The sequence below is a fragment of the Entelurus aequoreus genome, linkage group LG16 (assembly GCF_033978785.1).
Source record: "Entelurus aequoreus isolate RoL-2023_Sb linkage group LG16, RoL_Eaeq_v1.1, whole genome shotgun sequence".
NCBI classification, from domain to species: Eukaryota; Metazoa; Chordata; class Actinopteri; order Syngnathiformes; family Syngnathidae; genus Entelurus; species Entelurus aequoreus.
In genome coordinates, this window is record NC_084746.1 from 46,476,495 (window position 1) to 46,489,500 (window position 13,006).

The window sequence follows — 13,006 nt, forward strand, 5'->3', positions numbered from 1 at the left end:
ATAAAAATCAACAAAGCTCACCTTTGTGCATTCACGCACAACGTTTGGTGGACAAAATGAGACAAAGGAGTGGCATGAAACACGTCTTTCTGTGGCAACATCGGAGAAAGTTGTACATGTAAACAAACTACGATGAGTTCAAGGATTGCCGAAATTAGTAGGACAAACGGTGCTTGCAGGCATGTATAACAGTGGGATTTCTAACACTCAGGAAGGTTTGTGTTAAACAAAACATGTTTTTTTCTTCATCTTTTTTCGTTTTCACACATCTCTGAAAGAGGTCAAGGGAGCCACTAGGGTGGCGCTAAAGAGCCGCATGCGGCTATTTTTGTCCAGTATAAATCAATAATTTTCTCTGACAGTGTAAATCAAAAGTGAGCGTTTTTATTATTTGTCCTCTTGCTGTAGTAACAAAATAATTTTCAAAGTGAATATTTTCAGGATTGTTAACTTGTAAATACGTTGTTGAAAACATACATACTCCTGTGTGTGTGTGTGTGTGTGTGTGTGTGTGTGTGTGTGTGTGTGTGTGTGTGTGTGTGTGTGTGTGTGTGTGTGTGTGTGTGTGTGTGTGTGTGTGTGTGTGTGTGTGTTCTTGTATTTCTACCCTTCTTGAGACATCAACAAGGAAAAGTAACTTCCATATGAGGAGCGGTGAACAAGTTAGGACATAAATCATGGCCCCAATATGGAAAACCACTGCATCTAATAGAGAATGTCTCATTTGCACCCCTGGTGGTGAAATCTATCAAAATGAGGGTGGTCCCACAAAGGAGGGATTTTTCAAATTGACTGTGTGTCGGTTTTAAAAGTGCTCCCCCTCAACATATGAAATAACAAGTGTGTGTAAAAATTTGAAGTGCTCCCCATCTGGCCAACATATGTAATAACAAGTGTGTGTAAGATATTGAAATGTGTCCCCTTCGGCCAAAATTAATTTAAAAAAAAATGTATGTAGAGACATACTGTAATAACTTGAAGTAAATAATGAAGATTAAAAACCAATTACAAACAAAAAATTCAATTTTTTTTAACTAAAAGCAGTCATTTTCTCACAATGTGTCGACTTTTTTCTTATAAAATTGGGAACAATTTCTCATATTCTTTCTGTTTCTGTAATATTGCAATATTTTCTCGTAAAATTACTTTTTTATGTAAAATGATTCCTTTTTAATGCAAAATGGTGACATTTGTCATATACAATTCTGACTTGTATCACAATATTGCCCAATTTTTTGTTGTTCTTGTAAAATAGTGAAGTTTTTTGAGTTAAATTATGACTTTTGTCATAATTTTGCCGAGTAAAATTCGGATTATTAGTGGTTTTCTTATAAAATTGTGACTTTTGTCGAGTAAAATGACGACTCTTTTCATAAAAATGTCAAAATGTTAAGCTTTTCATGTAAAATTTCGACTGTTGAGTAAAATTCCAACTTTTATCATAATATTGCACAAATGTTCAGTTTTTTTTGCAAAATTTTGACTTGCGTTGAGTAAAATTTCGACTTTTATTATAATACTGCCAAAATTCTAAGTTTTTCTTGTGAAATTGTGATCTTTTTTCCTGTGAAATTCCAACTCATTTTTCACAACAAGCTGTTTTATATTTGCATTGTATGTACACTACCGTTCAAAAGTTTGGGGTCACATAGAAATGTCCTTATTTTTGAAGGAAAAGCACTGTACTTTTCAATGAAGATAACTTTAAACTAGTCTTAACTTTAAAGAAATACAATCTATACATTGCTAATGTGGTAAATGACTATTCTAGCTGCAAATGTCTGGTTTTTGGTGCAATATCTACATAGGTGTATAGAGGCCCATTTCCAGCAACTATCACTCCAGTGTTCTAATGGTACAATGTATTTGCTCATTGGCTCAGAAGGCTAATTGATGATTAGAAAACCCTTGTGCAATCATGTTCACACATCTGAAAACAGTTTAGCTCGTTACAGAAGCTACAAAACTGACCTTCCTTTGAGCAGATTGAGTTTCTGGAGCATCACATTTGTGGGGTCAATTAAACGCTCAAAATGGCCAGAAAAAGAGAACTTTCATCTGAAACTCGACAGTCTATTCTTGTTCTTAGAAATGAAGGCTATTCCACAAAATTGTTTGGGTGACCCCAAACTTTTGAACGGTAGTGTATATATTATTAATGTTGTAAATACAAATATTTATACATCTAAAAATGGTGGTCCTAAAGAGATAGGCATTTTTCGGAGGTCTTGAGAAGGTAACAAACACAAGAATGTGAGTGTGTGTGTGTGTGTGTGTGTGTGTGTGTGTGTGTGTGTGTGTGTGTGTGTGTGTGTACACTCTTTGTTGATGAAAATGTTTTCCTGAGCCTTCAGAGGCTACATTCGTCCATCATCTTCCTCCTCCTCCGTTTCCCTCCAGACCACCTAATACATTTTTAATGACTGCATTCGGTTCTTGCAACAGTTCCTTTTCCCCGCAGAGCTCGGCGCTCCTCGCCGGGGGGAATTGCAGCCGCTAATTTGGACCTGCCGACGCTCATCTATCATTTACAAAGTTTCATCTGCACTCGCCCGAATTTGGCGTGATGGCAGATACGCAGATTTGGCGTCAGATCTTCTAAGTTCTAGTGTGAAGATGTTTCCCACATGATGATGAGACAAGTCAACCCTGATTTCAACCTCCTAGTGGGAGAACATTGTCATCATAATAGAGAAACTTTTGTTGGACGAGTTACTATGGGGACCATTTCCAAACTTTATTTTGATCCAAAGACGTTTTATGAGGACAAATGAGAGAACACCAGCATAATTTTTGCGTTTCCCCCTTCCTCTAACAACAGTATTGTTGGCAATGCACAAAATGTACATATGAGTCCATATGAGTTGGGAAATTGTGTTCGATGTAAATATAAACGGAATACAATGATTTGCAAATCATTTTCAACCCATATTCAGTTGAATATGCTACAAAGACAACATATTTGATGTTCAAATTGATAAACATTTTTTTTTTTTGCAAATAATCATTAACTTTAGAATTTGATGCCAGCAACACGTGACAAAGTAGTTGGAAAAGGTGGCAATAAATACTGATAAAGTTGAGGAATGCTCATCAAACACTTATTTGGAACATCTCACAGGTGAACAGGCAAATTGGGAACAGGTGGGTGCCATGATTGGGTATAAAAGTAGATTCCATGAAATGCTCAGTCATTCACAAACAAGTGAAGTGAAGTGAAGTGAATTATATTTATATAGCGCTTTTCTCTAGTGACTCAAAGCGCTTTTACATAGTGAAAACCCAATATCTAAGTTACATTTAAACCAGTGTGGGTGGCACTGAGAGCAGGTGGGTAAAGTGTCTTGCCCAAGGACACAACGGCAGTGACTAGGATGGCGGAAGCGGGAATCGAACCTGCAACCCTCAGGTTGATGGCACGGCCACTCTACCAACCGAGCTATACCGCCAAGGATGGGGCGAGGGTCACCACTTTGTCAACAAATGCGTGAGCAAATTGTTGAACAGTTTAAGAAAAACCTTTCTCAACCAGCTATTGCAAGGAACTTAGGGATTTCACCATCTACGCTCCGTAATATCATCAAAGGGTTCGGAGAATCTGGAGAAATCACTGCACGTGAGCAGCTAAGCCCGTGACTTTCGATCCCTCAGGCTGTACTGCATCAACAAGCGACATCAGTGTGTAAAGGATATCACCACATGGGCTCAGGAACACTTCAGAAACCCACTGTCAGTTACTACAGTTGGTCGCTACATCTGTAAGTGCAAGTTAAAACTCTCCCATGCAAGGCGAAAACCGTTTAACAACAACACCCAGAAACGCCGTTGGCTTCGCCGGGCCAGAGCTCATCTAAGATGGACTGATACAAAGTGGAAAAGTGTTCCGTGGTCTGACGAGTCCACATTTCAAATTGTTTTTGGAAACTGTGGACGTCGTGTCCTCCGGACCAAAGAGGAAAAGAACCTTCCGGATGGTTATAGGCGCAAAGTTGAAAAGCCAGCATCTGTGATGGTATGGGGGTGTATTAGTGCCCAAGACATGGGTAACTTACACATCTGTGAAGGCGCCATTAATGCTGAAAGGTACATACAGGTTTTGGAGCAACATATGTTGCCATCCAAGCAACGTTACCATGGACGCCCCTGCTTATTTCAGCAAGACAACGCCAAGCCACGTGTTACATCAACGTGGCTTCATAGTAAAAGAGTGCGGGTACTAGACTGGCCTGCCTGTATTCCAGACCTGTCTCCCATTGAAAATGTGTGGCGCATTATGAAGCCTAAAATACCACAAGGGAGACCCCCGGACTGTTGAACAACTTAAGCTGTACATCAAGCAAGAAAGGGAAATAATTCCACCTGAGAAGCTTAAAAAATGTGTCTCCTCAGTTCCCAAACGTTTACTGGGTGTTGTTAAAAGGAAAGGCCATGTAACACAGTGGTGAACATGCCCTTTCCCAGCCATGAAATTCTGAGTTAATTATTAATTGCAAAAAAAAAAAAAGTTTATGAGTTTGAACATCAAATATGTTGTCTTTGTAGTGCATTCAATTGAATATGGGTTGAAAAGGATTTGCAAATCATTGTATTCCGTTTATATTTACATCCAACACAATTTCCCAACTCATATGGAAACGGGGTTTGTAGTAGATGAGCGGTTTTTAGTCCCTTGAAGGAAGGCTTACGCTCCCACATTTTTATTTATCCTGTACTACAATGCAATATCAACAAATATTAAGATTACGCCACATCGCAGATTTTTTTGTCTTTTGTGTTGTTTTTTTTAAGCATATTCTACAACATTTCACCCTTACATTATCCACTGACCCACAATGAAGCTGAATCTGATGCCACCCATGAGCCATGAACATTCAGCAAAGGTAACAAGTGCAAAATATGCAGCCAACTGAAATATTTTCAGACTGTAAATGATTAAAAATTTGATATAGGACTTAAAAGGCCAAACCAAAAGCCATATTTGGAGGCCATAGTCTAGCTGCAGTCAGTGGGAGCTGTAGAGTGAAAAGGTGCCGGACGACTGGTTCTCGGTGTATTTTTATTTTGTACTTGTCTTAATCGTTTTGTTTGTGTTTTTCACTTTTCTCAACTTTTCTTCGAAAGCCTAACCAGGGACGAGGTTTGCAAATTAGCCTGTGGCTGGACGTCTTTTGCACTTTTACATCGGTTACCTAAGGGCATCAAAGTTTAATTATACTGTCCCTGTCAAATAAATACAAAACCAAAAACCAGTGAAGTTGGCACGTTGTGTAAATCGTAAATAAAAACGGAATACAATGATTTGCAAATCCATTTAAACTTATATTCAATTGAATAGACTGCAAAGACAAGATATTTAATGTTCGAACTGAGAAACTTCATTTTTATTTTGCAAATAATCATTAACTTAGAATTTAATGGCAGCAACACATTGGCACAGGGGCATTTTTACCACTGTGTTACATGACCTTTCCTTTTAACAACACTCAGTAAACGTTGGGGAACTGAGGAGACCAATTTTTGAAGCTTTTCAGTTGGAATTATTTCCCATTCTGGCTCGATGTACAGCTTAAGTTGTTCAACAGTCCGGGGTCTCCGTTGTCGTATTTTAGTCTTTAATTGCGCCACACAATGGGAGACAGGTCTGGACTACAGGCAAGCCAGTCTAGTACCTGCAATCTTTTACAATGAAGCAACACATGGCTTGGCATTGTCTGGTTGAAATAAGCAGGGGCGTCAATGATAACGTTGCTTGGATGGAAACATATGTTGCTCCTAGACCTGTACGTACCTTTCAGCATTAATGGTGCCTTCACAGATGTGTAAGTTACCCATGCCTTGGGCACTAATACACCCCCATACCATCACAGATGCTGGCTTTTCAACTTTGCGCCTATAACAATCCGGATGGTTCTTTTCCTCTTTGGTCCGGAAGACACGACGTCCATGGTTTCCAAAAACAATTTGAAATGTGGACTCGTCAGACCACAGAACACTTTTACACTTTGCATCAGTCCATCTTAGATGAGCTCGGGCCCAGCGAAGCCGGCAGCGTTTCTGGGTGTTGTTGATAAATGGCTTTTGCTTTGCATAGTGTAGTTTTAACTTGCACTTACAGATGTAGCGACGAGCTGTAGTTACTGACAGTGGTTTTCTGAAGTGTTCCTGAGCCCATGTGGTGATATCCTTTACACACTGATGTCGCTTTTTGATGCAGTACCGCCTGAGGGATCGAAGGTTTGTAATATCATCGCTTACGTGCAGTGATTTCTCCAGATTCTCTGAACATTTTGATGATATGGTGAAATCCCTAAATTCCTTGCAATAGCTCGTTAAGAAATGTCGTTCTTAAACTGTTGGACAATTTGCTCACGCATTTGTTGACAAAGTGGTGACCCTCGCCCCATCCTTGTTTGTGAATGACTGAGCATTTCATGCAAGCTGCTTTTATACCCAATCATGGCACCCACCTGTTCCCAATTAGCCTGTTCACCTGTGGGATGTCCCAAATAAGTGTTTGATGAGCATTCCTCAACTTTATCAGTCTTTTTTGAAACATGTTTCAGGCATCAAATTCTAAATGAGCTAATATTTGCAAAAAATAACAGTTTTCCAGTTTGAACGTTGAGTATATTGTCTTTGCAGTCTATTCAATTGAATTTAAGTTGAAAAGGATTTGCAAGTCATTGTATTTTGTTTTTATTTATGATTTACACAACGTGCCAACTTCACTGGTTTTGGGGTTTGTGTATATATACATGGAGAAGAGGCCGGACAGTTTAACCTCGGATTCAGGGGAAGCAGTATGGTTTTCGTCCTGGTTGTGGAACTGTGGACCAACTCTATACTCTCGGCAGGATCCTTGATGGTGCATGGGAGTTTGTCCAACCAGTCTACATGTGTTTTGTGGACTTAGAGAAGGGATTTGACCGTGTCCCTTGGGAAGTCCTGTGGAGAATGTTCAGAAAGTATGGGGTATCGGAGCGCCTGATTGTGGCGGTCCACTCCTTGTATGATCAGTGTCAGAGCTTGGTCCGCAATGCTGGAAGTAAGTCGGACCTGTTTCCAGTAAGGGTTGGAGTCCGCCAGGGCTGCCCTTCGTCACCGATCCTGTTTACAACTTATATGGACAGAATTTCTAGGTACAGTCAGGGCATCTGGTCAAAATGCCCCCCAACGCCTCCCTGGGGAGATGTTTAGGGCACGTCGGACCGGTAGGAGACCACTAGAGACCACTGGAGACTATGTCTCACAGCTGGCCTGGGAATGCCTCGGGATCCCCCCGGGAGGAGCTGGACGAAGTAGCTGGGGAAAGGGAAATCTGGGCTTCTCTGCTTGGGATGCTGCCCTCTCGACCCGACTTTGGATAAACTAAGAAGATGGATGTATGGATGGATGTGATTGTGATGATAATCATGCACTACCGTTCAAAAGTTTGGGGTCACATTAAAATGTCCTTATTTTTCAATGAAGATAACTTTAAACTAGTCTTAACTTTAAAGAAATACACTCTGTACATTGCTAATGTGGTAAATGACTATTCTAGCTGCAAATGTCTGGTTTTTGGTGCAATATCTACATAGGTGTACAGAGGCCCATTTCCAGCAACTATCACTCCAGTGTTCTAATGGTACAATGTGTTTGCTCATTGGCTCAGAAGGCTAATTGATGATTAGAAAACCCTTGTGCAATCATGTTCACACATCTGAAAACAGTTTAGCTCGTTACAGAAGCTACAAAACTGACCTTCCTTTGAGCAGATTGAGTTTCTGGAGCATCACATTTGTGGGCTCAATTAAATGCTCAAAATGGCCAGAAAAAGAGAACTTTAATCTGAAACGCGACAGTCTATTATTGTTCTTAGAAATGAAGGCTATACCACAAAATTGTTTGGGTGACCCCAAACTTTTGAACGGTAGTGTATATTTGAGGTATCCATGAAGACAGACGCGCTGAATGAATTGCGCTCCTTATTCTGCTCACCCAAGAGACGCAATACTCTCTGCACAAGTTTTGTAAATTAGTTTTGTGTGTGCTATCAAGTTTACGCATGTTTTAGTACACACAAACTTTTAGTACATCAGGCCCAAAGTAACGATAAAAAACTACAGGCTTTTTTCACCACAGCACCCTCTGCTGGTTCAGGTGGTCCGCTGCCTAGATTTGATCCTAATGCAACATCCTTTTTCCAGCCTGGACTTCCTTCCCCGGACCACGTCGCCTGGCCTCGCTGGGCAGCCTGTTGGACGACCAGCAGTGGCACCTAGTGGCCATAGAGTGTCACGGCACTCGGTGCAATCTGACCGTGGACCAGCACACAGAGACGGTGGATCTGCCGCCGACTTTTGACGACTGGCACATCCAGCAGGTGCTTGCAGAAGCATCGGCGTCATCTGTCAATCTTAGCACGCTTTATTCTCACTGTTGAACTTGTTTATTTGTCCTGATGTCTTGCAGCTGAGTGTGGGGGTGCTGCCCAAACCTGACCCCCCCAGTAGGATGTTCGAAGGTTGCCTGGAGAACCTTGAGTACAATGACCAGAACCTGATCGAACTGGCCAGACGCGGCGACCATCAAGTGACGATGACGGTGAGTCGATGCGCATCGCATTCCCTAATAAGGTCAAGTGTCACACGCTTTGACAATTATGAGAAGTTGACCTTCATGTTTGGTCTTATCGGCCCCAGATGGACATTTTCTAATTAGAGAGTAAACAAAGGAACGGAAGACTCTTTATGTATTGTTTTTCATTAAAGGTTGGTCTGGAGACCACACTACAGCAAGCTTCCAAGCAGCTACTCAATAATGCAACACAACTTCAAAGACGTAAAGTGTAACATATAAGAGATTGCATTAAGTACATTTCTGGGAAGTAACCAAGTAATTAAATGACTTAATTAGTAGGATAGCAGCTAATTGGTAATGAAGTTGCCGCAGCTAGCTATGGCGAGGCGCTCATTTATCTGTCGCTGGCTACTTTAGCCAAACACATTGCTGGTAATTAAGCTTTGAAATGGAGTTTGTTTAATGCGTCACTAGCTATTAAATCCTAACATGTTGCTGCAAGTAATTCATTGTAGCTGGCTTTAAAATGTAAACATCTGGCTCCTTTATAGCTGCAGTATTAACTGACGCTAGTCCAAGGCAGTGGTCCCCAACCACCGGTCCGTGGAAAGAAAAAAAAAAAAGTTTAATTTTTTAATTTTTTTTAATTAAATCAACATATAAAACACAATATATACATTATATATCAATATAGATCAATACAGTCCGTAAGCACACATGATTGTATTTCTTTATGAAAAAAAAAAAAAAAAAAAATCCCCCCCCCTGGTCCGTGGGACAAATTTTCAAGCGTTGACCGGTCCCCAGCTACAAAAAGGTTGGGGACCACTGGTCTAAGGCGTAGTTAGCGGTGAAATAAAAAAAATATTGTCAGTGAAATTAAGTAGAGATGTCTGATAATGGCTTTTTTGCTGGAATCCGATATTCCGATATTGTCCAACTCTTAATTACCGGTTCCGATATCAACCGATACCGATATATACAGTCGTGGAATTAACACATTATAATGCCTAACTTTGTTGTGATGCCCCGCTGGATGCATTAAACAATGTAACTTTACCATGAATTGATTATCGTGGACCCCGACTTAAACAACTTGAAAAACTTATTCAGGTGTTACTATTTAGTAAATGGTAAATGGGTTATACTTGTATAGCGCTTTTCTACATTTTTAAGGAACTCAACACGCTTTGACACTATTTCCACATTCACCCATTCACACACACACATTCACACATTCACACACTGATGGCGGGAGCTGCCATGCACTGCGCTAACCAGGCCCATCAGGAGCAAGGGTGAAGTGTCTTGCTCAAGGACACAACGGACTTGACTAGGATGGTAGAAGGTGGGGATTGAACCAGCAACCCTCAGATTGCTGGCACGGCCACTCTCCCAACTTCCCAACTGGTCAATTGTACGGAATATGTACTGTACTGTGCAATCTACTAATACAAGTTTCAATCAATCAATCAAAAACAAGGTTTTCCAAAATAAGAGAACAACTTCAACTCAAGTTATGGAAAAAAATGCCAACATGGCACTGCCATATTTATTATTGAAGTCACAAAGTGCATTCTTTTTTTAAACATGCCTCAAAACAGCAGCTTGGAATTTGGGACATGCTCTCCCTGAGATAATCCTGATACCCACTACAACTATGGGAAATACTATACTTTGACTTTCACAAAGTGCATTATTTTTTAAATTTTTTTAAACATGCCTCAAAACAACAGCTACAAAAACAATGAAGGCACACAGCTTCAGTCCAGAGTATACTGGCCGACGTCCGTGTTTTACCGGATATGTACCGCTCCGTACAGCGGCGTTTTAAAAAGTCATTAATTTTACTTTTTGAAACCGATACCGATCATTTCCGATATTACATTTTAAAGCATTTATGGGCAGGCCGATATTATCGGACATCTCTAAAATTAAGTTGTTTTATAGATAAATGGGTATTGGTTCTAAAATGATTTATGGTAATTAGCAAGGTAATCAACCTTGTTGTAACTCTTTCAAATTAAAATTTACATTTTGGTCTTTTTGAATCTCTAAATCTGATAATACTAGGGCTGTCTTTGACTGTTCTGTTAGATTTTGCCGTTTAGCCCATAAACAACAAACACATGTGTATGCTAGCATGTACGATATATGTATGCTATCAAGAGCGCAGCTAATGGGGATCCCCACAAATAATCCCATCTAAAACACTTTGATAAACAAACAACGGCAGATATTGAATAGTTTCTTTAGGTCCTTGGATTGTCCCCGCCGGGGTCGGTTTTGGCCTCTGAAAGAGCGCTGAGAAGATGATCAAACTTGACTATCTGTAAGATGTAAACATCGTAACAAGGTGAGCACGCAGAAGGATCTTTACAATTGCTAGACAGGAGCAGTGAGGTAGGGTTCCGAGTGGAAAAAAAAATGGTCGAAGCTACACCACTTCTCAAACAATCAGGCACATTTGAGTAACAGGACTGAAAGTAACAGTAGCTGTTTTTTTAGCATAGAATTAGAAAATACAGGAAACAAAGCCACATGGTATTCATGCTAATAGCATGTTGACTATAGCCAAGCAGGGAGGTAATGGGTCCCATTTTTATAGTCTTTGGTATGACTCGGCCGGGGTTTGAACTCACGACCTACCGATCTCAGGGCGGACACTCTAACCACAAGGCCACTGAGCCAGCTCTAGGGACCATTTAGTGTTGCCAATCTATCCCTAGGTGCATGTTTTTGGAGGTGGGAGCCGGAGTATAAATGTTCTATTTTAAATAAACAAAGAACATCAAAAAAGTATTTAGGTAATTGTGCCGAGATTTTGCAGATGATATGAAAGATAATTCAACATTTCTTCTGGAACATTCTGCATTTTTCAGAGGGGGTGATGTGTGGAATATCGATTTACGAATCCTTCATTGAACAAAATTTTTGACTTATGAACTACAATAGAAAAATATCCTTCAGCCTACAAACATTTTCTCTGTGTAAAAACATTATAATATACTGAATTCCATCCAATTTTTTAAAATTTGTTTTATTCCTAATGATTGTAGTGACCTGGCTGTTAAAGTTAAGGAGTTTTGTTGTTCCAGACTGTGAGTGCGCCACAGGGCTAGTGACAATGTGTGCGTGCATGTAAGCAGAGTGGTTGTGTCATTAAGACGGTTCAGATAATTGTTGTTGTTTTTTGGCAAAGCGATAGTTGATCCATCACCACCTTATGTTTGTTTGGTATAAAGTACTGTACATCGCTTTAGATTGTGTTCAAAGTGTACAAACATTTACTAAAATATATACTTTACTGTACTGAAACCTATTATTCATGTTTAAATTGTTTTTTATGGAGAAATGTGCTTCAATATAAAAACGTTTCGTTTTATGAACCCTGTTCAAGAACCAATTAAATTTGTAAATCAAGATAACGCTGTAAAGTTGAGATAATACGTAACACAAATGTGTAAAAAATATAATCTAAATATTTATATTTCTTGGTCTTATTTTAGGAAGCAGAGACAGGCAACAAACTGTATTTTTCCAGTGTTCAAGGTAGTTTGAATTATATAATTCAATTATGTTTATTAAATATGCAATCATATGAATGTACAGGGACTTTGATTTAATTGAAAAAAATATTTTAAAGTTTATTTTATTGTGCATTTCTAAAAAAAAATTATTTTGGATGCAAATGGTACGATAATGAATGACCCATACACTGGTTGCTAGCTATTACGCTTGTATGCCACTATGCTTCGTGTCAAGAAAGTATATGTTACAGATTTAAGTCTTTAGCTCGCTATGAAAGTTTGGGTGTATTGGGTGTAAAATTATTTTATTTGTTTTTAAATCCTTACATGGTCTTGCCCCACCTTACCTCTCTGAGCTGCTCCACCTACCTCTATGCCCCCACCCGGTCCCTCAGGTCAGCTGATCAGCTGCTCCTGGAGGTACCCAAATCAAAGCGCAAGCTTAGAGGGGGGCCCTCTCTGTTGCGGGTCCCAAACTCTGGAACGAGCTCCCTCTCCATGTGAGACAGGCCCCTTCTTTGGCTACTTTTAAGACCCTTATTAAAATCAATTTTTACTCACTGGCTTTTAACCCAGCATGAGAATTTATATATATATATATATATATATTAGGGCTGCGAATCTTTGGGTGTCCCACGATTTGATTCAATATCGATTCTTGGGGTCACGATTCGATTGAAAATCGATTTTTTTCGATTCAACGCGATTCTCGATTCAAAAACGATATTTTCCCGATTTAAAAGGATTCTCTATTCATTCAATACATAAGATTTCAGCAGGATCCACCTCAGTCTGCTGACATGCAAGCAGAATAGTAGATTTTTGTAAAAAGCTTTATAATTGTAAAAGACAATGTTTTATCAACTGATTGCAATAATGTAAATTTGTTTGAACTATTAAATGAACCAAAAATA

At 39.6% G+C, this 13,006-nt stretch overlaps 1 protein-coding gene across 1 annotated transcript in view; it reads left to right on the plus strand.

The window, feature by feature from the left end:
• Nucleotides 1–13,006, plus strand: part of cntnap3 (contactin associated protein family member 3) — a 239,670-nt gene that overhangs the window by 133,420 nt on the left and 93,244 nt on the right. The window contains exons 6-7 of the mRNA XM_062023123.1: nucleotides 8,190–8,365; nucleotides 8,455–8,586. Of these exons, the coding sequence (XP_061879107.1) occupies nucleotides 8,190–8,365; nucleotides 8,455–8,586 (308 nt within the window). The remainder of the gene's footprint in view (nucleotides 1–8,189; nucleotides 8,366–8,454; nucleotides 8,587–13,006) is intronic.